General features: G+C 40.3%; 1 protein-coding gene across 2 annotated transcripts in view; it reads left to right on the top strand.

The window, feature by feature from the left end:
- The window catches only part of FRMD6 (FERM domain containing 6), an 81,337-nt gene that overhangs the window by 26,061 nt on the left and 30,657 nt on the right, over positions 1-24,619 (top strand). For both annotated transcript variants that reach the window (XM_051822842.3, XM_051822841.3), the window contains exons 2-3: positions 13,925-14,169; positions 23,548-23,638. In XM_051822842.3, coding sequence (XP_051678802.1) covers positions 14,071-14,169; positions 23,548-23,638 — 190 coding nt within the window. In that variant the 5' untranslated portion in view covers positions 13,925-14,070. The remainder of the gene's footprint in view (positions 1-13,924; positions 14,170-23,547; positions 23,639-24,619) is intronic.

The following is a 24,619-nucleotide window of genomic DNA, read 5'->3' as shown; positions in this document are numbered from 1 at the left end:
TGAAAATGAGACTGCACTCTGGTGGAGCTGGCAAATTCATGATAGTTACTGTCTGGAAGACAGCTGAGGGAATTAAACCCTGGGTGACACAGACAGGAACGAGCGTCTGTCTGGTTGACTTCTCTGACAGAAACATAAAAGGGGACAGTTCTAGTTTCCGCTGATGTTCCCTGCAGTTAGCTTAGAGTCTTGGACTTAAGTTTCTCCAGAATAATATAAGCCACCTCAGTCTCCTGAGCAGCTTGGCTGAAGATTTCATGGCACCCCAGAGTTGGGAGTGTCACTCCCCAATTAATGAAGGCTTTGTTAGCACAGAGTGTCTTTTAATGTGTTGGAGATAGAATCCCTACATGACAATAGCAGTGGTAAATTGTTTTTGGAGCTATAATGAAGAAGCCATATATAAATGAACATATTTTTAATTATTTCCTGTAAGGGCTTCTGAGACTGTAAATCAGAGGTTTGTGCTGTACATTCACAGCACACCCGCCCTCCTGGGGTGGACTTCTGTAGTAACATAAAGCCGGATGAGTGTGTCCAGAGGAATCTCCTACTTTGAAGTCTGCAGAGTGTGCTTTTGATCTGCTTTTACTGTAAAGACTGGCCCCACGAGTCTCACTTCGCACCCTTCTGCACGTGTCTTGTTCATGTGCACTTGTGAGGGTGTGTCCTGTTGCAAATGTTGCTGGTCTGGGTGTGTCAAGGTAACACCTGAAGCTCAGCCCCAGATTTCTGTGTAGAAGTCTATAAATTTGATTCCTAGCATCTCAAAGCAAATTTCCACTTTTTTTTTTTCACGTGCAATCTTTATAAATCAGGGTAAGAGGCAATTTTTATTAGCATTTGGGTATGTTTAATTTAGTAAATCATTGTAGCATATGTCTCAACTTCCTATGTAAATTATTTTTAAAGCATGAACTTTCTCAGAAGAGACTAAGCGACTTTATGCCCATGAGAGTTTTTAAAGTAGAACTTAAAGAAAAATCCCCAAAAGGAAAACGCACAGCTGGGACCTAAAACTGACATGGCTCACCTGGGCCAGAGCCTTTTTTCAAGATGTCAGTTTTATTCATCTATAAAATTAAGGGGTTGAGCAAGGTCATCTCTGAGAGCTGATAGAGTGGTACTTTGATTATACTTTATCACATTTTTCCCATTAAAATATGTTAATTTGCATATATCATAAATTATAAAAATGTCTACAAAAGTTCAGTAACATTAGAAGCAGTAGGTTTTTTATCATTTTCAGAGCCATGAAGACTATCATGAGATAGGTGGAATAATATTCTTGTGTTAGTGTGTGGTGGACTATACGAGGGGTCCCCCATGGAGTCATCTACTGGATGCAGCAGGCAGATGTGGCAAAAGTTCATCCTTGGCCTGCCTCGTGTACCTGTCTAAGACGTAGTCACCAATGAGTGGTTGTTCACAGCAGTTTCAACCGCAGTAACTCTGATTTATTTTACCTTTAATATTGTAAAATGTACCCACAGAAGAGCATTTGTAATGTCTACATACATTTTAAACACTGATAGTGATAGAAGGACACCATTGGATTCATTACCAAGCTTAAGAAAACACACATTTCTCCAGAACCCGTGAAGTTCCCTACCCATTTCCGAAAATACCCTCAACTGCAGGACCACTCCAGCACCATTATTATAATTTTGAGTTAATCACTTTTTAACTTTATACTCTTAACGCATACTTGTCTATATGAGGGTATTTCAAACAGATGTGGAGATATGAAACTAAAAGAAAAGCTTTTTTCATAATATACATTTTCCATGAGCTTTTTGAATTCTCTCTCAAAATGAATCTTTATTTTTGCCTATTTTTGAACTTTTTACTCAGAAAATTAAAATCATACTGTGTGTATTCTTTTACCTGGTTACTTTTTTTCTCTTCACAGTATTTTTGAGATCCGTCTTCACTAATGTGTAGCTGTAGTTCGTCAATTTTCACTGCCTAGTTTTAATGTACCGTGTTTATCTCTTCTGTGGTCAGTGGACTCTCGTCTCTAGGTTGCACATGCTGTTATTGTCATGAGTTATTCAATGACATGGAAAACTCTTAGGTGCTGTGACAAGAAAGCTAGTAACATCCCAGATGTCTACTTCAATCTTTGTTAAATAATACTTTTTCAAAAAGAAAGCACTTCAGGGGAGAGGAAAGTGAAGTTAACATTAAGAGTCCATATATTTGCTACCAAATAATGAGAATTTCACAGCAAAATCATTATCTAGAAAACTGCAGCTCCTGTGTCAAAGGGAATTGAGTGCAAGTGCCATGAATAAAAAAATCAAAGATTTCATTGTGGAAGTTAGAAGCAGATGCTTCTGAGTTGGAGGGTTTTCCCTGAGAACAGCACTTTCTGTTGGTGATGGCTTGCTAGAAATTCATCTTGGTTGAAAAGATTTTTTGTGCCTGGTTGCTAAACCTGATAGGACTTTCGAATACAGATGGCTGTGAAGAAGTTTTTCATGGTTTATGATGGAACAAGGACACAAGTCTCGGCTCCCCTTTTCCTTGTGGTTTATAATTCCTGAATTTCACCTTGTTTAAGTTGGTGGTGGTCTCCTGTGCAGCCTCTCCCTTAGTCCCCCAACTTCCCTAAGGTACCCCAGTTTTGTTTTTAATGTCCATGAACCTCACAGGAAGGTGATCCACCCCCAGATCTAGAGGTGGGCTTGCCCCTACCCATTGGTGTGGAGGCTTGTGACCTGTCAAGGGAAGTGTCAGTATTCTTGTTTGCTTCCACTTCCTGGTTGACTTGGCCACACTGAGCAGTGCTCGTCTTAAAGTGGAGCTAATTCCAAGATGCCTCAAAGCGCACTAGGGCCTGGATGTCGTCATAAGGTACGCTGTCAAACCACCCCCAGTCTGCCCATCCTCCCTCCAGGCTCTAAGGTACTTGATTTATAAATTCCCCTCACATCATGAACTAGTCCTGTTTACTAGTACTTAACATCTGTGTCTGCTTGCCATAGGCCTTGCCATCCCCCTGCAGTATGTACTATCATCATTTGCAGTTTGTAGTTGTGGAAGCCGAGAGAGACAGGTGAAGGAGACTGCTCTAGGTCAAATGGGAAGGGACTAGCTGGATGCTAGTCAGACCAGGAAACTTGACTCTGGTATCTTCGTCTGAGTTTGATGTTTTTGGCATTTGCAACTTAGTGCATCCCAACCAACATTTTCTTATGTTTGTTTCCTACAAGTTGCGTTTAACCTGAAACACGTGGAGACTTTTCCAGAAACTATTTTGTTGATAGTGTTGGAGAATAGTATTCTCATGTACATTTTCCCACTTAATTTACAGACAAAGAAAAATAGGTACCTTTTCCTCTGTAATAAACCTGCAGAAAATATTCAAGATGCTGTGACCAACACTGACCCTTTTGGAGTGGAGGGCGATGGTGGAAGGATGCCTTAAAGAACAGATTTTTAATCTTAATTGCTAGGGAATTTATTCACCTTTCTGGTGAACAAATTATTTCTTCCAGAGTGCTGCTGTTTTCCTGTTAAAGAGCCAGTATTACACAGGTGCTGAGGGGGTCTTCTGGGCAAGGACTCTGGTCCTCCTGGGGGAGCAGGGAGACACCACACAGCTGTGCCCAGACTTGGACGTGTGTCTACTCTTCCAAGCAGTCTTGAAGACATTTTGTTCTTTGGGGAGCTGGCAGGTGGGATGCGACTTAAGGGAGACATTGCAGGTAGAAGGAACAGCAAGGCCAGACACATAAGTCTGCGAGCAAGAGCTGAGGATGGAGCCTGGAGAGGACCTGCAGTGACTCAGACTAAGAGCTGGAAGATGGTCACACTGAGGACAAATGGACCCCAGTGGTGAGAGATTGCTGGGCACAGCATTTAAGTGTTAGCCTGAAGCTGTGATGGGCACAGCCAGGTCTCACAAGGTGACGGGCTCACCCTGGCAGCATTGTGGGGGATGGGTTTAAAGAATGAAATAGGACACACAGCATTTAAAACTCCACACAGGAGCACAGAAGGGATACACAGTAGAGAAAACCATTGAAGAAGAGTAGGCAGATGGAAGCAACATTTTTCTTTAGATATTTTGCAGAAGTAATCTTGAGAGAGTGAGCAACGCAGTCTTTCCCAGCTTTGAATCCCTGAGGATTACTTCTGTTACACTTCCTCTCCCCCTCTCTCCTTGGGCCTTAAATTTGGAAATCTTGTCTATCAAAACAAATTAAGTCATTTGTTTTCATTTTTTCACTCTTATATGTAAAACTAAGTGTGCTGTCAAAATAAGCACTTTAAAAATGGAGTTAATGTTACCTAAGTGAATGATCTTTTAATTTCTCTTGGGATGTTCCCATGGGCAAATGCACCATTTCTATTAGGCTTCATGAAATATTTAAAGATCTCATTATGTCTAAGGACCGAAGGATGGAAGCCACCATATGAGTTGGTTATCAGGATTAAGCTAATCACCGTTTAGAGAGGGTATACCAGAACTGTGCTTTGAAGGATTTTTTAAGTTTTATTTATTTATTGAAGGCATAATGACAGAGGGGGAGGTGTGCACCCAGAGAGCTTGGTGGAGATAAGGGGAGAGAGACAGACACAAATTTTCAGAAATATTCATTCCCTGATTGTTTCCCCCAAATGCCAAAACAGAACTGGGCCAGGCCCAAGTCAGGAGACCAGACACCCATCCAGGCCTCCTACTTGGGTGGCACTGCCAGCTTTCTCACGGGTACACATTAGCAGGAAGGTGGATCTGAAGCAGAGTGGGAACTCAAACCCAGGCACCGTCTTAAGTGCTATGTCACATAACTGCCCCTTACATTTTTTTTTTTATTATTATTTGAAAGAGAACAAGTCAGACATGGACAGAGAGAGCTTCCATCTGCTAGTTTATTCCCCGTATGTTGCAACAGCCAGGTTGAGCCAGTCTGATAGCAGGTGCCCAGAACTCTGAGTCTCCCATATGGGTGGCACAAACCCATGTACTTGAGCCAGCACTCATTACCTCCCAGGGTGCGTGCACATAGGAAAAAAGCTGGATCAGAAACTGAGGAGCCAGTACTTGAACCATGCACTTCAGTATGGGAGGTGAGTGTCCCAGCCATTATCTTAACTGCTGCACCAAATGTCCAACACTGGAGAAATCTGTTTTTGTTCTCCACTGTAAAAAGGTGATGATTTCATTTACCCTGTGTGCTGCTGCCACCGTTTTTCTCAGCCTTTTTAATTGAATAAGAGTGAACGTGGTGGTAGCAGGAAATAATTTCAAGGAAGGGGAAAACTTGACAGAGTTGGAGTCAGCATAGCAAGTGTTAGCCCAGGTTGCAAAACCATTGCCAAAGCTAGTGATTGGTTAAGTTCACATAGCAGGGCCAGAGCTGTGGCATAGCAGGTAAAGCCACCACCTACAGTGCTGGCATCCCATGTGGGCACTGGTTCACGTCCTGGCTGCTGCACTTTGAGCCAGCTTTCTGCTATGACATGGGAAAGAAGTAGAAGATGGCCCAAGTCCCTGGGCCCCTGCACCTTGTGGGAGACCTGGAAGAAGCTCCTGGCTCCTGGCTTCAGATTGGTTCAGCTCCGGCTGTTGCCAACTGGGGAGTGAACCAGCAGATGGAAAACCTCTCTCTCTGCCTCTCCTTTACTCTCTAACTCTGACTTCCAAATAAGTAAATAAATCTTTAAAAAAAAATTGACATAAAACAAAATTGTGGAGAACAGCCCACAGTGTAATGCTGCGTGCTGTCGCTGTGACTCTAGTCTGAAGCCCTGCAGGAACTGAAGGAAGTGCCTTAAGTTGCAGGCGGAGCTCCGATTCTGCATCTCCACAGTCTTGAGTTTGCACAGGTCCGCCACACAATACCTCTGCTGCTTCTACCCTAGGCCGTTATCAGTGTTTCCTCCCACCCTTGCCTTTCTTCTGCCGGAATATACATGTCACTTCCTCCCTTATGAAATCCATGCTGATTCTTGCCCTCCCCCCAACTTCTCAGCCTTTTCTCAAATTCCAGTTTAGACAAGGAAGTACTAATATTTAACAAGTACCACGGACTCAAAATGCCTGTTGGCTTATGCTTGTTCATTGACTGGTAGGATGCCTGTGATTTTAGTTTTTCTCCTACCTCTTGAACATTCTACCTAGTTCTGTTCTAGTAACATGGGAGGGAGTCTTCAGTAAGTTTTTGGAAAATGCATGGATGAAAACCAGTGTATGGACTTCAACAGATTTTTTGCACCAAAATAAACATCTTTTAATTCTATTTTCCATGAGCTTTTGGAAACATTTCCGTAAGTGAAATAGGGTTGGTTTTTGAGCTATACTATTTATGATTTGGAAGGATAATGTGCTCAATAAATGGGTTTTTTCACTGATACTCTTTTTACATATTATAATTTACTTACCCATTCTGGTTTCACTATAAATTTTTTTTCCAGTTTTTACTTTGAGGGGTAAAACTTCAGTGAGTATCTTTGTTCACAAGTGTCATGTGCTTTGGTTGAAATATTTCCTTCCTGGCTCCCAGGAGTGGGATTATCATGTCACAGGTACGAACATCGCTGTGACTTTACAAAGCCACATTGGTTGCTGTGATTTACAGTACTAATCACAGCTTAGGACTGTATCTATTTTGCTAATTTTTCTCCTTACAATATAAAGTTCTTGACCTGTCTGTAACCAACATCCAGCTGCATATTTTATTAGAGTGTGATGAGCATTAGTTGTTATCACTTGAAATCCATTTTAATTGTTAGGTTGTTTTTCATTCCTAATCCCAAGGTGTAGCAAATGTCACTGGTTAAATACAGAAGTGAACTATGTTAGTTACCAACAGGAGAAAAAACACTATTTTAAAACAATCATGATAGGATTTAAGACAAGAATAGATAATTACCACCTTTTGTTAACAAAAAGTAATGCTTCACTTGCTTTTCAAGGTAGAAAGACAGTGTGCTTCTTGGTAGTCAATAATAAGTATTCTGTATCCAGCTCTGTTTTCAGTACTTCACATCTGAAGGACATATTTACTAATCTTCCCGACAATCCTATGGCCACGGTGAGAGAAATGAGCACAAAGAAGTAAAGAAACTTGCCCGTGGGTGTTCAGGTCCCAAGTGTCAGAGCTGGGGTTCGAACTCCAGCAGTCCAGCTCCGAGACCAAGCTCTTGAGCAGCACGTTGTACTGTCTGGTGCCATAGTCTTTATTTTCAAACTTCACCTTCCCATTTACTCTATAACTAGCCTGCATTTCAAGTGACCTACACAACCACTTATAGTGTAGTACTGTCAGATTATACTCCATATTGGAGATCTATATTAGAGTATATTAGGTTGTACCTAGTAATTAGCTTAATGGTTTTCCCTTACAAGTGTATAAAGTATGTCAGAAAGTACTATTATTTTTACTTAAATTGCAATTCCACTGTTAACTGATCAATTTCCAAATTGTATATCAACCATGTTTTCCAGTTATTTTGTTTGTAGAAAACTTTTTTTTTTGCAGCTACTATAATTTATTAGACATGGACAATACAGTAAAAGCATATTCAGCAAGATTCTATTAAAACACTTTGTGGTCTTTAATGAGACAAGATTATTTACCCATACATTAGTATTCAAGATGATGTATTCCTTTGTTACTCATAATTACTGTTAGAATTTTCTTGCCATTCAAATGATATAATCAGGCTTCTCTTTGAGCTTCTCTTTGCGTGGGATGGCATATTTGTTTGGAAAGTTTCTATCATGTGACATCCAAGTTGATTGGCAGAGCTCTAGGCTTGTAAGATTCTCACAGATAGCAGTCCAAGGAGAAGAGCAGCACTGTCTTTCCCAGTACTTGTGTCGCAAAATTCATGAAAGATTGCTGGCTTTGCTAGGATTGCATGTTCTCTCAGACCAAGCACTGTGGTTCAAGAATGGGATACCTTATTGGCCAGCCTTGGCTCACATCTGTACCCTTTCTCACCTTTCACGTTTCCAGGGTAGAGAATACATTGTGATTTATATCCACACTGGAAGCATTGGGGGTAGGAGAGGGGCACTCACCAATGGAAAGTCAATGCAAGCAGAATAAAATAGTCCTCTACCTTCCATCCTTGGTCAGCCAGCACACATCATGCACACTCTTTCTCCATACATAAAATCTCAAAAAGGGGTAGCAATCTAATGTTGGGCCACTGCCCCATTTACAACCAACAGTACACTAGTCTTCATCAACCCAAAGTAGACCTCCCAAAGTCTAGCCCAGTTGTTGCATTTAGCTCTAAGGTCTAGATCTCTATAGCTGTTTGTTGATCAGTTACAGATGTTCCTTCTCATGACCTGGCATCTCATGACTATTACTGAATAACACCTCCCACCAACCAACCTGATCTCCAATGCTTTATTATGTCATTTGACCCTTCCAAAGATCTTAGGAAGCCAGTATTACAAATATTTTATGAGTGAAGAATCGAGCTCAGACATTAGGTTACTTGTCCCAGATCATGCAGTTAGTATTGTGGGATCCAAATTAGGATCCAGGTTTGACTGAGAAGGTTAAGTCTGTCTTCTTAATCAGTATACTGTCCACATTGTCTTTAAACACCTAGGGTTCAACCCTGTGGAAAATGATCTTAGTGTCTGCACAATGCCTTGTTTATCTCCCAGAGCAATGATTGGAAGGTGACAAAGAGATGGCAACAAGAATCTGATGGTCTTTCCAGTTACTTTGCCTGAGATGATTGAGAGATGGCTACTATTTTCTTTTTAAGAAAACAGTAACTGCAGAGCAGTCCTTGGAGCAGAAAGTGTTCAAGTAAGAAAAAATAAGTCCAGGGCCGGCGCCATGGCTCACTTGGTTAATCCTCCACCTGCAGCGCCGGCATCCCATATGGGTGCTGGGTTCTAGCCCTGGTTGCTCCTTTTCCAGTCCAGCTCTCTGCTGTGGCCCGGGAAGGCAGTGGAGGATGGCCCAAGTGCTTGGGCCCCTGCACTCCCATGGGAGACAAGGAGGAGGCACCTGGCTCCTGGCTCCTGGCTTCAGATCAGCATAGCTCTGGCCGTGGCGGCCATTTGGGGGTGAACCAATGGAAGGAAGACCTTTCTCTCTGTCTCTCTCTCTCACTGTCTAACTCTGTCAACTAAATAAAAAAAAAAAAAAAGAAAAAAGTCCATAGTTCCAAAAAGGCTTATAAGCCTGCAAAGAGCATAAAGGCAAATTGAAATTGGGCTTCACTGCTTTAAAATATGAGTAACAAAATGTAGGACTCTCCAGGAACAAGTACCTGTAGTAACAAGTGTCCTTAAGTGAGAAGTTTAGTGATACACTGCCCTAAAAACTGAAGTTTTGAGAAGGCTGAACTTCAAAAGTATACCGAAGCCAGAGGTTCAAGCCAGATTTCTGGCACTCATGTTACCGAAGGCATTTTGATAGCATTTGTAGAACACATTCTATATTTTTATTCCAAAGTGCTTGTTGCTACAGTATCCATGTATTTAATTCATCTATTTAATATATTAGCGCTGTTATCTGTTGTATCTTCCCTTGAGGTTGACATGGGACTTACCCATCAGAGACTGTGTGCTCTTAGCAGTCAGGGGCAGTGCCATCATCTTAAGCTTCTTGTCAGTGATATCTTTAACTAGATGGTGACTTGGTGAGTACAAGGGGAAAGTCTTCTATGTGTTTGCATTCTGTTTCTCAGCAGTGAATATTACAATACTGTGTGTGTATCATGACTTCTGTAAGTTTGTAGTTACTGAATTAAAAGATTAGGATCTCTGTGATGGGTTTTCCAAGGAGTTTTCTGCCTTGTTTTTTTAGGTTATAAAGATACCATATTGATTGTTGACATATGCCTTCCTCACCTTGCTTGCCTTACAGCATCCTGTCATCTTTTACATTTTTTAAGGAGACAATCCCAGATGAGACTCTTCCTTTGCCTCCATTCAAAATGAAACTGTATTATGTGGGTAGGAAATTTCTGGTGTCCTCATTTTCTTTAAAATAAACTTTTAATTTTAGAATAATTTAAGATTTATGGAAAAGTTACAAAGATGGTATAGTTCCCATATATCCTATATGCATCCAAATTTCCCCTGTTGTTAACATCTTACATGATTATGGGACTTTTGTCACAACTAATGAACCAGTACTGAAACATAAGTACACATTTGTATTCCATGGTGACCAAGTTTTAGAGCTTGTTTTCCACAAAATCTAAAAAATGACTGTGTTGGATGTTTGTGGGTGGCAGCTTCCTGCTTAAAGAAAACTAAATAGCTTTTAACCAGTGGGGCTTATCAGGAAATAAAGGACTCATACTAATAAGCATTTAAACTTCAAATGGGAGAATTTCATAGCTTGACACATTTTGTTTGTAAGTTGAGTATTAATAAAGATGGCAGGATGGGCCTGTTTTCTTGTCTGGGAAACAGGTTCCGGCAACATGGCTGTCCTTCATAGATGATCTGAGATCACTGGATAGAAAAAGGTTGCTCTGCAGTAAGAACTGTGTCCTTGGAAGGCTAAGCTTAGGATAGAGAAAAAGGAGCCAGTAACGGAGGGGCTGATTTCTAGGAAGCACATTGGTATACATTTTCTTTAATTCTTTTCTTCAGGAATCTCCAACTTAAAATCAAATTTTACGCTGATGTGTTTGTTTCTGAAATATGGTTATTTTGCTATTTCAAAGGGCCTTTTAATCAGCTTTAATGATGTCCTGGGTAAAGTAAAAGCTTAATCCTCTCTCTCCATTTAGTTTACCATCCTCAAAGCAGAAAAAGCAGCACTGAAGCCGCACTGCTTCTTAGCGTTTCTGCTTACGTTGAATTTGCTTCAATAATCTCTTCCAGTATTCTTTAATACTACATACTTGAGCGATGAAATAAATAAAAATGTACCCAAATGAAATTGGCAAATTATTTGAATGTAACACTTAAACATCCCAAACCTCAGAAGACATTTTTTCCTGTTTATTTTTTAATTTCTAAAAAGTAGATCAGTAGCAATACCATGCTTTAATTGATTTAATTAGAAATGGAAAATTATACTACTAACTCAACTTGAAGTATAGATTTAAATAAAAAGTTATTCTAGGATTAATATCATTTGGAGATTTGAATTTAAGATGCATTTAATCATAGTTTATAATTTCTTCTTAGAAAGATTTTATATAACCAAACAGTGAGTGCCTCAAGGGTTGAAATACATCAGTAAATAGCGTACAATGTTGCCACAAAATGTACTTCTGCAATGGTGCACCTAAGAATTGTGATTTGTAGATGTAGTGGGTGTGTTTCAGGGAGAAAATATTCTGTACTCAAGTCAGACTTGTTTGAGAAATACTAAGTTGAACTTAGGAAGTTGGCTTCAGGACTTTTCAGAGACTTTAATACTTTCTGGAATTTTAAGAGGATATTTATAAGGTACAGTACTAAACTACTGAGTAAAATTTCTCTAAAGGGGGCTGGCGCTGTGGTGCATCTGGTTAACACCCTGACCTGAAGCGCCTGTTTGAGACCTGGCTGCTCTACCTCTGATCCAGCTCTATGCTATGGCCTGTGAAAGCAGTAGAAGATGGCCCAAGTCCTTGGGCCCCTGCACCCGTTTGGGAGACCCTGAAGAAGCTCCTGGCTCCTGGCTTTGGATTGGCGCAGCTCCGGCCGTTGCAGCCATCTGAGGAGTGAACCAGTGGATGGAAGATCTCTCTCTCTCTCTCTCTTTCTCTGCCTCTCCTCTCTCTGTGTAACTCTGCCTTTCAAATAAATAGAGAATTTTTTTTTTAAGATTTATTTAACAAATGAGTACACACACAGGTTTGACCACTTTAGGGACTTAGACTCTTGAAAGTGTTGAAGAATTTGTTCTTGGTTATATGATAATATGGTGCTATTTGCATATGTTACTTATCGCCAATTGTTTATCTGCAAGATATTTTCCCTGTGTATACTGTGGAGGTGTTAAATCCAACCCTCAACTCAGTACCTACTATTAATTAAAGGAGTAGTTTCCAAGCCTGGCTACATGTCAGAAATTCCTGACCCTGAGGTTCGGCATGAGTAAAAATGTCACCACATTCAGGGTTCTGTATTTAGTGCAGACACCCAGGTGATTCTGATGCAGTGAACGTTGTTTCTCCAGATGGCGCTTTGGAACTATTGATATGAAAGCAGGCACTTCTTAGATAGGTGATTGATTTGGGGTGCAATTGATTTGTGGTCATAGTAGACATGGATTATTCAACCCTCCTTTCTGGGGAGGACTGTAGCACTGACCTCCAGTGACACCATGCAGTGATATTTTGACTATGACCTCACATGAAGCAGTCGCTAGAATAAACATTTCTCTTAGCACTCAAGATACTTGTGTCCCACGTTGGAGTACCTGAGTTCACATTCTGGCTCCAGCCTCCTAACGTGAGCTTCCTGCCAAAGCAGATTCTGGAAGTAGTGGTGATGGAGATGGCTCAATTGGGTTCACAACACCCACTAGGAAACCTGGATTGATTCCCCAGCTCCTAGCTTTGGCCCCAACCATTGCAGACATTTGGAGAATGAATCAGTGAATGGGAACTCTCACTCTGCGTCTCAAGTAAATTTAAAAAAAAAAAGAAAGGAAAGCAGAACTCCTAAGTAGTAATTTGGTCACCTTAATAAGGAAATAATAATCTTATAAATATATAAGATTACTATTTGTTTTTATTTAGTTTTGGATAATTTCATTGGATTATATTTTAATTGTACTTTTAAAAGAAACACTAGATTGTGTTTACTCATTGTGTCATCTAAGAACATATTCTCTCCCCTCCTGGTGGTAATGTCAACCTTAAAAATTAAGTAGGCTAAGTTCTATCGCATCTGTGCCTTAATTTATGTGAGCACTGATAATAGCTTTTCTGTGAATACTGTGTATTTTCTTTTGCATCCTACAAATATAGATGGTAAGGAACAATATATACAATGATCTGTGAGACAACTGGTCTTACAATATCCCACTTGAATAATGTTCTACCGGCATTAATATATGAAACACAACACACACTCATTAAAAGTAGGAAATACTTGTCACTCTTCAAGATCTTGCCAGTACAATACAATGAGATGAGAAACAAAAGGAGTGATGGTTGAAAGGTAGAGATAAGATTTTGATTACTTGCAAACAAAATTGTATACATTAAAAATCTAAGAGAAGTTTGAAAAATACATTTAATAAACCAATTAGACATGAGAGGAATCACAAATCTATAGTTCTTTTATATACAAACAATGTTTGTTACAGTCTCTTGTTATACCTGTGTGTGCATTGCCTGATGAAACAATAAGTAAAAAAATTAAGTTTGTGTTATCAGATTAGAGAATGATGAGCAAGCAGTGCCATGGCAACTGAGGGGAAGGGTGTCATAAGGAGGCCTTTAATGCTGTAGAGAGAGAAAATAGAGTGGCTCCCATGGGCAGCGCTGGTGGTCTGGAGATCACTGGCTTCGTTTGGCAGAGCCGAGTTGGTAAAGTGAAGGAGGTGCTTGAAGAATGAATGTCGTGTAAAAGTCAAGAGAGAGACTAGATTTTGTTGTTGTCTGTTTCTGTCATTTTGTTTTCAGAGCCCCTCATTGTCTCCCAAGTGAGACTGGACACACATCTGAAGCAGAATCTGTGTGTGTGTGTGTGTGTGTGTGTGAGAGAGAGAGAGAGAGAGAGAGCCCTGTGGACTCCTTGGATAGAGGAAGCACTTGTTGGCTTTGAGTTTAATTCATGAGTGTGAATGAAAGTTTTCACATAGTTGTTAACAGACAAAGTGAAAAACAGATTTCTTGGGCTCTCATGGCTTAAACTGGGTGACCCTGGCTTGAGACCTTGTGTCATCCTTGTGTTCACGAGAGTGGGCACTTTACTGATCTCCCACCCTTCTCCTCACCAAACCTCACTGCCTTTGGGCATTTTTTTTTTAAACAGCTATGAAACCTACGTAGTCAAGCCCTACAATGCTTCTGCTGTCAGGCGTGTGATGAGGAGGAGAGTTTGGCTTTGGAGTGCTGGGAACCTGAGGCATTGCCGAGGACTCGGAGCCCAGCCCTGACCACTGGAGAGCCCATAACACAATGAACAAATTGAACTTCCATAACAACAGAGTCATGCAAGACCGCCGGAGTGTGTGCATTTTCCTGCCCAACGATGAATCTCTGAACATCATCATAAATGTGAGTAGATCCAGTTTGAGAAACGTTTAAACCCTGTGTTCTCACCATGACCATATTCAAGTTACCACTTTGTTGAGGGTGGAATCATTACAGAATGTGGCAGAACTGGGTATTGAATGGTCTACTCAGGTATAAACATAGCATTATCATTCAAGTGTAGCTGCCTTCAACTTTCCCTCACAGAGGACAGAAATAAGAGAATTTTGGGCACTATATTGAAAAACAAACACTTGATATTTTTAAACTTTTTATTGAAGTATCTGAATATGTTTCGAATGCTTAGAGTTGTGACCCACACACATGAAATGGCAATAATTTCTAGCTTTTTAATAGCCATATTGATTGTTTAATAGTAGTCCACATCTAGCCAGTTTCAAGACTAGGGCATAGTCTGTACATTTGCACACCTAAGTGGTTAATTCCCATTTATTAGTTAAGAATCAACTCGCTTAGTTAACCTGGACATTGAGGGATATGACACTATATGTTTTCTTAACTTTTCAAAATTGAGTTATAATTTACATATAGCAAAGTCTGGAAATATTAAGTTGCAGTTCAATGCATTTTAACTCGTGTACATAAACCCGTGTAAACATCACCCAGCTTGAGATACAAGCTTCCAGCATTCCAGAAAGATCCTTTGTGGCCCCTTCTAGTCAGTCACCTCCACCCAATGGCTAACAAATACTCTGACCTCTATTACCACGGGAGTAGAGTAGTTTCCAGAACTTCATACATCTGGAATTATATATTCTCTTTTGTGTTTGGCTTCTTTCACTCAACATTTGGCGCATGAAATTCATTCATGCTACAGCGTGTGACAAATTTTTTTTCATTATTCTGTGAATAAGCCCAATATATATTGATTACTGTATGAATAAGCACAATTATTGATCTCTTCTTGGATCTTAGAATACTATGAATAAAACTTATAAATAGTCAAGCAAATATATATACTATTTCCGGGTTAATAACCAAGAGTGTATATGTGAATCATAGGGTTTACCTACCTATGTTTTGCCTTGGTAGACACTACCAAACAATTTTATGGTGATATGCCTAGCATTTTTCAGCTCTTTTCCCTATTATCAACTTCATTTTGTTTCTTTCAATTAGTAGTATTCCGATGGAATTAAGGAAAAAATTTCCTTAATGTATGCCTTGAAATAAGTTTCTTTCCTGTATGCTCCAATATTTTGAATCCAATAGCCATATAAAAGAGCACTTCTAAATGTTATACTGAATATATGTAACATTTGAATAGCATCATCAGAAAGTTTAGACAAGAAAGGAACCTACTTATTAACATAATCATTTTGGTTATTCTGACCACACTCTTTTGTGTTAACTTGATTTTTATGTGTAGGAATTGTCCAGGTATCAAACCTTCCTGTTTGATGGATTTTAGTTAGCATCCCTTGTATAAAGTGGTAAGGTATTAATTTTGCAGCATTTGATTTTAAAATCTAATAAAAACTGGCAACACTGAAATGTGGAAACTGGGGAAGAAATTAAAATATAGTTCTATATGCATGAATATGCTGTTTGAGTTCTTTTATATAGTTCTATAAAAGATATTCCCATTAAAAATTTAAAATATCCATAATGCAGGGCATACAGCATAAATATTTAGGAACTATCTCTCCTTTTCTTTGCACCCAGTGGAATGTGTGCACATACACAAGGTACAGAACGAAACCTTGCTAGCTGCAGATACGTGGTGAAGACTACTAAGAGGTGACTAAACTTTCAAAGAAACCAATTTGTCATAAAATCTAAGCTGAGGGAGATAATTATGGGGCGCAGGTGGGAGGGTAGCCAGTCCATTTATTCCTATAGATCGGTGACCTCAGATCTTGAATATACATCAGTTATTTGGAAGAGCTTGTTAAGTATTCAGACTGTTGAACTCCATTCATTGGAGATGCTAATGTAGTAAGTTAGGTAGGATGTGGGAATCTGTATTTAAGAGGACCCCTAACCAGGGACCATAAATATTCTAAAATCTTTTTTTTTTTTTTGAGGTTTATATATTTATTTCAAAGGCAGAGTTACAGAGAGAGAGTGAGACACACAGAAGTCTCTCATCCATTGGTTCATTCCCCAAATGGCCACAATGGCCAGAGCTGGGCCAAAGCCAGGAGCCTGGGGCTTCTTCTGGTCTCCCATGTGGGTACAGGGACCCAAGCACTTGGACCATCTTCTGCTGCTTACCCAGATGTATTAGCAGGGAGCTAGATCTAAAGTGAAGTGACTGGGACGTGAACCAGTGCCCATATGGGATGCTAGTGCCACAAGCAGAGGCTCAGCCTGCTGTGCCACAGTGCCACAGTGCCAGCCTCAATACTCTAAAATCTTAAGCCAGACAAGCATTGATCTGTATACCAGCACCATGTTGTTTCTTTCATTTCCCAGAGTCCTACTTGTGGGATTGTATTTTTTGGCATCTGTCAGTGGCCTGACCCTTGGGAAAATACATAATGTATGGTAAACACAGTAAATGTTGGTTGTGGTTAGTAATAATGTAATTATCAACATTGTAGTTGAGAGGCCGGCGCCGTGGCTCAATAGGCTAATCCTCCGCCTTTGGCGCCGCACACCGGGTTCTAGTCCCGGTCGGGGCGCCGGATTCTGTCCTGGTTGCTCCTCTTCCAGTCCAGCTCTCTGCTGTGGCCCAGGAGTGCAGTGGAGGATGGCCCAAGTGCTTGGGCCCTGCACCCGCGTGGGAGACCAGGAGAAGCTCCTGGCTTTGGATCAGCGCGGTGTGCTGGCCACAGTGCACCTGCCGCCGTGACCATTGGTTGGTGAACCAATGGAAAAGGAAGACCTTTCTCTCTGTCTCTCTCTCACTGTCCACTCTGCCTGTAAAAAAAAAAAAAAATCATAGTTGAGAAATGTTACAAGATTATTCTTACTTTGATGCTAAAGTTGACTAGATTGCTGACCCTGGACAGGTTGCTTAAACTTAGTTATCTTGTTCACTTGTAAAAACAACTTATTTAGTACTTGTTTGGTAGGTCCTCAATTTGTATTAGTTTCCTTTCTGCCTTACCTTTATGAAGAATAATCGAGCAATGTGGTGGTGAGGAGACATTGACAGACTTCAAACACACTAACCTGAATTCACATGCCATGTGTTAATGGCTTTGGGAAAGTTAATTAAACCAGCTTCAGCCCCAGTATCTTCACCTATTAAATGGGAATATTACCTGTGTAGCAAGGAAACTGAGAATTCGTGGTTATCACACATTTATCTGACACAAAGGTAGTAACTGCTATTCCAGTTTCTTTGCCAAGGCAGAAAAATTTTACACTTTCCAATTCTCTTCTATTAGAAAATGAGTATAATAATCTCACAAGTATACCATGGTCTGGACTGTGAAGCCATAGGTCATGTTTAAGGTTTAGAGTCACAGAATGGTCATAGGTTGAAATCCCTACACCATAGCTGACTTTGCAACATTGTGCACATTTCTTAGCTGGTGGTGGTGGTGGTTTTTGTTTTGTTTTTTTGGCTTTTATTTTGCTTTGGTTTGCTTTGGTTTCCTCATCTATGGACTGGAGTAACCTCACAGGGACATTGAGAAAACTTAAAGATGTCACGTACATGGGGATTGTTCAGTCAGTGAGCCCTTAATTGAGTGGCACTCAATTTCTCGAGTTGTTTGTTCATTTGTTTAGGGTGTTCTATTCATGAAGTGAAAATGGGGAGTCTGAGCCCACTGTGGGATTTAAAATTTCTTTTTCCATGGCAGATAGACTCTTTTTTTTTTTTTTAAGATTTATTTTATTTATTTGAAAGGCAGAGTTAACAGATTGTGACAGGGAGATATCTTCCATCTGCTGGTTCACTTCCCAAATTATTGCAACAGCTGGGGCTGGACCAGGCCATAGCCAGGAGCTTTATCTGGATCTCCCACACGGGTGCAAGGGTCTAAGTATTTGGGCCATCTTCTGCTGGCGCAGTAGTAGGGAGCTGCATCAGAAGTGGGACAGCCAGGACTTGAAACTGGTGCCCATATGGCATGCTAGCATTGCAGGTGGCAGTTTTCTCCATTGCACCACAACGCCTGCCCCACATACAGACTCTTTGCTTGTGCCCAGGCTCTTGTCTAGCGAGCATTTGTGTCAAAAAGGGGCCACCTAAAGCAGATAGAGGTACCCAATTGCCAGAAAAACAAGTCAAAGCTGCAAGACTCCCTCTTTATACAAAATAATATCTTCTCGGGAAATAGCAGTTGATGTTTATAGAGTTTTGATATAACAAATTAGCTGTAGCAAGAACTATTTTACCAGCAGTCTCATTATTTTCTTCACTCCTAAGTATTTTTCTCAGCAAAGAAAAGATTGTTCCCTGACAGCTATAGTTGATAGCATGTTTTCTTTTTGCATATGGAATAAATTCATGTTTTGGTCATTCTGAATTCTACATAAGTTATACTAATAGGTATCTTAAATTATTTTGATTATTAGGCAAGTACTAAGTATGGAAATGGGCATTTTTAGATATGTTCATGGTAAATGTAAGAGCCATTTTTTTTCTAAGATTTATTTATTTATTTGAAAGGCAGAGTGACAGAAAGAGCAAGGGGAGAGAAAGGGGAGTCTTCCATCTGCTGGTTCACTCCCCCAAATGACCACAACAACCAGGGCTGACCCAGGCCAAAGCCAAGAGCCAGAAAATCCATTTGGGTTTCCCACACAGGTTACAAGGCCCCAGGTACTTGGGCCGTCATCCGCTGCCTTCCCAAGCACATTAGCTGGAAGTTGAATTGGAAGTGGGACAGTTGGGATTTGAATCAGCACTCTGATATGGGATGCAAATGTTGTAAACACTGGCAGCTTAACCCACTGCACCACAACACCAGCCCCCAAAGTTTGAGTAGGTTAAGGCCAAGAGTTACACGTCTTCACCATGACTGGAGTGAATAACTCATTTTTCCCTGGAGGATACTTTAAATATTCTTGCACAATAACAAACCATTGGCACATTCAGGATCCAATGCTGTTTTAATTTTAAAGTTCCATATAAAGTGTATTTTTAAGTAAGGTTTAACTCTTTTTATTAATGCCTCATACTTTGTGGCACTTTTTAAAATTCCCAGTGCTCCTGAAGATTAAAGAACTTGAGAAATTTCACAGTCAGCTAAAATATAGCTTTAAAGACTCATACTATGCAAATACAGAGAACTCGAGCTTATTTTCACAGCAGCTAAGACTTCAGAGCCACAGCCTTATTTAATTATAGTTTTTAAACAAGAATGCTAGACTTACTTGATAGCTGTTAAAGAGCTTTATCCATAGGCTCCAAATACTTGATTTAAACTAGTAGAACAACCATCATAATTACACAGGATGCATGTAGGAAATGTGCAGCATGATTTGTCCAGCAGTCACTGAATGTTAGACATAGTTTATTTTGTACACATTTGTTTGTGGTTTGGAATTTTAACTTTTTACCCCAGGTCATCTTGGCTGCTTTATGCCTGACATTTTAAAATGTAATTGAACTAAGGATTATAGGTATTGTAGAAAATAAGACATTTTAAATCTCAAATTTGTAGTATATGAGGGTACTTTAAAAAGTTTGTGGGAAGTGCATATTCAAATTTCACTTTTCCATAAATTTTTGGAAGACCCCTTATAGAGTTCAGCTTAAGGATTTTATATGACATTTGATACTTTCTCCTCTTCTTTATTGTTCTGTGTATTTAAGCTTACTTGTACAGTGCAATTATGGCAATATGGAACTCAAATTCAAGTCTTTTTAGTGAATGTTGGAAATAACATAGAACTTCTATAGCAAAGTGAGCCGAATCACTACCTGTACGCAAAGAGGGTGACAATTAGTTGTCATTGGCAAATCTATTCTCCTACTTGTATTGGTGGGTTTGCATTGATGTGTTTTCCCTGTATTATTGAATGCCACATTTATAAAATGGTTTGCTCAGTGAACTGGGCAGAAGTCAGTTGTCATGGAACAGAACCTAGGTAAGGAGTCCATAGGGGAAGCATTCTCGCCTTTCATTTGTAACGTATTTACTGAGTGCCTACTGTATACCCTGAATATAAAATAAGATGCTGTTCCAGTTCCATGGAGTTCTGGTGCTTCTAAGTAGCTGAATTGGTGCTGTTCTGGTCATCAGTGTCTTTGACTGTTTCCAGTGGGTGGAGTACTTCTGGTTAGTTGCCATTTAAGTAGCAAAAGTGGAAAAGAACAGTGAACTCATTCAAGTTGCTGCATTTAGAATTATCACCAGTTATGAATTGCTTGCCTTTTAATTTTCAGGGGATCTGGGCATGTTTTTACTTTACTAATCTGGGTTCCATATTAAAGTATGACAAGTTGATTGCTTAGAGTTAACTAATGTAGAACTTATAATAATTTAAAGTGTAATTGGCGTCACTACCATTGAGAATAGGATTTGAAAACTAGTAGTACCAAGGAGGGGGGAAATGCTCCCTGTTTGTGAATAGCTATAATGATAGACCATCATATTGTACATAGCTTAATATTCATAAACATATTAATGCACAAATGAGTTGTGAGTTGCTGCCTGTGCCACCATTATCTAAATTACTTTCAGCTTCCTGTGATATATTTTCTACTTCTTTAAAATGAAGAAATTAAACTGGATGGTCCTTTAAATCTCAACTCTGATAAACTTTCCTAATTCTGAACTCAACAAGCAGACTCACCAGAGTACTATCTATCCCCCAGCATTTAATTAAAAATTTGAGAAAGCATTAGAACTGTATCTTAAAAAAAAAAAATTGAAAGACAGACTGGTAGCAGGGGAGAGACAGAGAGAGAGATGTCCCATCGGCTGCTTTACTCCCCAAATGGCCACAGCAGCTGGGGCTGGGCCACGCTGAAGCTAGGACTTGGAACTCTACCTGGGCCTCCTGCTTGGGGCCCAACCACTTGGACTGTCCTCTCCTGCCTTCCTAGGTACATTAGCAGGGAGCTGGATTGGAAGTGAAGCAGTTGGGTCTCAAATTGGCGCTCCTATAGGGTGACAGCTTAACCCCTTGTGCCATGCCAACCTCATAACTGTATCTTTTAAAGCCTGTTTTATCATTCAGTGTGTAATTTTTCAGAATAACTTACCATAGGCCAGCACCGCGGCTCACTAGGCTAATCCTCCACCTGTGGCACTGCACACCTGGTTCTAGTCCCGGTCGGGGCGCCGGATTCTGTCCCGATCACTCCTCTTCCTGTCCAGCTCTCTGCTGTGGCCCGGGAGTACAGTGGAGGATGGCCCAAGTGCTTGGGCCCTGCATCTGCATGGGAGACCAGGAGAAGCACCTGGCTCCTGGCTTCAGATCAGTGCGGTGTGGTGGCCACAGCGGCCATTGGAGGGTGAACCAATGGAAAAGGAAGACCTTTCTGTCGGTCTCTCTCACTGTCCACTCTGCCTGTCAAAAAAATAAATAAATAAATAACTTAGCATAGATTAATTAATAGGGGTATATGATTGGATTATAGTAAGACTCAAAGAGGATCTAGTTCAATTACTGAACAGATATTAGACAATAGCAGTTTATTACAATAAGTAAAAGCTAGGTAGACATTCATTATTCTGTTGTTTGAATATTTTGCTTTGACCATCAAGAGGGAAACTCTATGAAAAGTTACTTGCTCTGAATAGTTGTCTGGAAGGGAGATATAACATTGCCAAAAGGAATATATAAAATGCCAGCTTCACCAATCATCAGGGAAATGTAAACAAAAACCACAATGATATACCATCTCACACCTGTTAGCATGGCTACTGTCCAAAAAGCAAACATTAACGACTGTTGGTAAGGACTGAAGAAAAGGGAGCCCTAGTACACTGTTGGTAGAGATATAAATTAGTATAGTCATTATCGAACACAGTCTGGAGCCTCCTCAAAAACTTGAAAATTAAAATGCTGTGTGGTATAGCAGTCCTACTCATGGGTATATATCTTAAAAAAAGCTAAATCATGGTGTTGAAGTGATATCTGTACTCATATGTTCATTATAGCATTACTCTCCTCTCTCTCTCTCCTCTCCTCTCTCTCCTCTCTCTCTTCTCTTTTTCTCTCTCCTCTCTCTCTCTGTAACTCTGCCTCTCAAATCTTTAAAAAATAAATAAATAAATCTTGGCCGGCTCCGCGGCTCACTAGGCTAATCCTCCGCCTTGCGGCGCCGGCACACCGGGTTCTAGTCCCGGTCGGGGCGCTGGATTCTGTCCCGGTTGCCCCTCTTCCAGGCCAGCTCTCTGCTGTGGCCAGGGAGTGCAGTGGAGGATGGCCCAGGTGCTTGGGCCCTGCACCCCATGGGAGACCAGGAAAAGCACCTGGCTCCTGGCTCCTGCCACCGGATCAGCGCGGTGCGCCGGCCGCAGCGCGCCAACCTCGGCGGCCATTGGAGGGTGAACCAACGGCAAAAGGAAGACCTTTCTCTCTGTCTCTCTCTCTCACTGTCCACTCTGCCTGTCAAAAAAAAAAAAATAAATAAATAAATAAATAAATCTTTAAAAAAAAGTTTTTAAGAGAATATGTTTTATGTACTCTTCCCTCACACACAAAAATATATGTATGAGGTTATGTATGTTAGTAGCTCAGTTTAGTCACTTCACAGCTTGTTTGTGTATAAGCTTGTTGTTTACCATGAATATATACAATTCTTATTTGTTAGGTAAAAACATAGAAATGTATTTAGTTATTTAAGATTTATTCATTTATCTTGAAAGAGCTACAGAGAGAGAGAGAGGGAGAGACAGAGAGATAGCTTCTGTCCACTGCTTTGTTTCCCAGATGTCCACAACATCCAGCTGTAGTCCAGGCCAAAGCCAGGAGCTGCCAGGAGTTTCATCCAGTCTCCCATCTGGGTGTCAAGGGCCCAAATACTTGAGCCATTCTCTGCTGCTTTTCCAGGTCATTAACAGCGATCTGGATCAAAAGTGGAGCAGCTGGGACATAAACCAGCACCCATATTTGTGATGCCAGGCTTAACTTGCTAAGCCACAACACTGGCCCCATGAAATATAGATATTTAAAGAAAGAAAAGATATTTGCCAAATGAATGGTTTTGGTAACTTAAGGTGGCTCTTCTGGGTGACTTTAGAAGTGCTTGTTTATCATGCAGCATAGTTTGAAAGCCTTGTCCACCATATGATTTATGATTCTTGTGTAAGATTGAGTTGGTCCTTCATCACCATGTTGTAAAAATTGGTATTGTGCTAGTTGTTAATTGAAACACAGCCACTGATTAAAGTGATTTCCAGAAACCAATGACTGTTTTGCCGGAGTCGCTGTTGCTTCCAAGGCATGTGTGTATAGTGTGTTAGTGTGTGTGTGTGGACTCAGTTGAATTGTTATCTCCGTTTGTGCTTTGTTCCCCCATAGGTTAAAATTCTGTGCCATCAGTTGCTGGTCCAGGTGTGTGACCTGCTCAGACTGAAGGACTGTCACCTCTTTGGACTCAGTGTCATACAGAGTAAGTCATGGTCCCATTCCTGGGGGGTTTAGCCAGCTGTCCTTGAGGAAGTAACATGTCACCAGGAATATTGTTAGACAACTTTGATGGTCAGAATATCTGTACAGTTTTCTTCAGTTTTAATCTAACGTGATTTTTAAAAATCTTAACCACTGTATATTTCTTATAAGATTTAGGTTTTTAGGTCAGATATTTATTAGTTTGGACTTAAAAATTGGGTCTTCATTAGGAATCTAGAGTTCATGTTTTTTCATTTTACTGTTTTAATGAACAAAGCCTGGTTTTTATTTCCTTACTTTCAAGGACTAGCTGGAGCTAGTAGTCATTTACAATTTTTACATTAAAAAGAAATATGAGCATAATAAAACTCACTTTCCTTTTTAGATTCTCTTACTATTGACTATATAGCGTAACAAGGGACTCTATTCATTAATTTTATTTTCTGTTTTCTCTTTTACCCTTTTTCTGTTTCCGGTTTAGACTGTATGACTTGGAAACAATAGGGTCAGTTTCTGCCATATGCTTTATGTGGAGAAAAGTTTTAAGTATAGGACTCCACAGAAACTTTTTTTCTCCTATAATGTCTAGTAAGAGTTAAAAACCCAGGACTTAAGCACAACCTTTCCTTATAAGCTTTTTTCTTTAAAATTGGGCTTTAAATATTCTCTGGTCTCCTAAGCTCATTTTGCCAAAGAAACTTTTTTTGTGAAATGTCTTTAATTATACTTTGTACTTACTTGTGGATTATTTTCTGCTACTGGAATTGGTTTGCGTTTAAAGGCTTGAGAGATCTTGAGAACTTCATCGATACTGTAAAACGCTCACATCTGCCAGGCTGGAAGGTGGTGAATAAGGCCTCATCTCCAAAATGTGTGCCGCTGTCAGTTCCTTTTCTAGGAGCGGCTGAGGAATGTGGAGCAGGGAGCTCAGGGGCACCCCAACAGTGGCCACTTGCTCCTCTCAGGCTGCTGTGGTGTAATA

Source organism: Oryctolagus cuniculus, chromosome 12 (assembly GCF_051225735.1).
Source record: "Oryctolagus cuniculus isolate XC-2025 breed Fujian yellow rabbit chromosome 12, ASM5122573v1, whole genome shotgun sequence".
NCBI classification, from domain to species: Eukaryota; Metazoa; Chordata; class Mammalia; order Lagomorpha; family Leporidae; genus Oryctolagus; species Oryctolagus cuniculus.
Note: the sequence above shows the minus strand (reverse complement) of the source record. Positions and strands in the feature narration are given on the sequence as shown.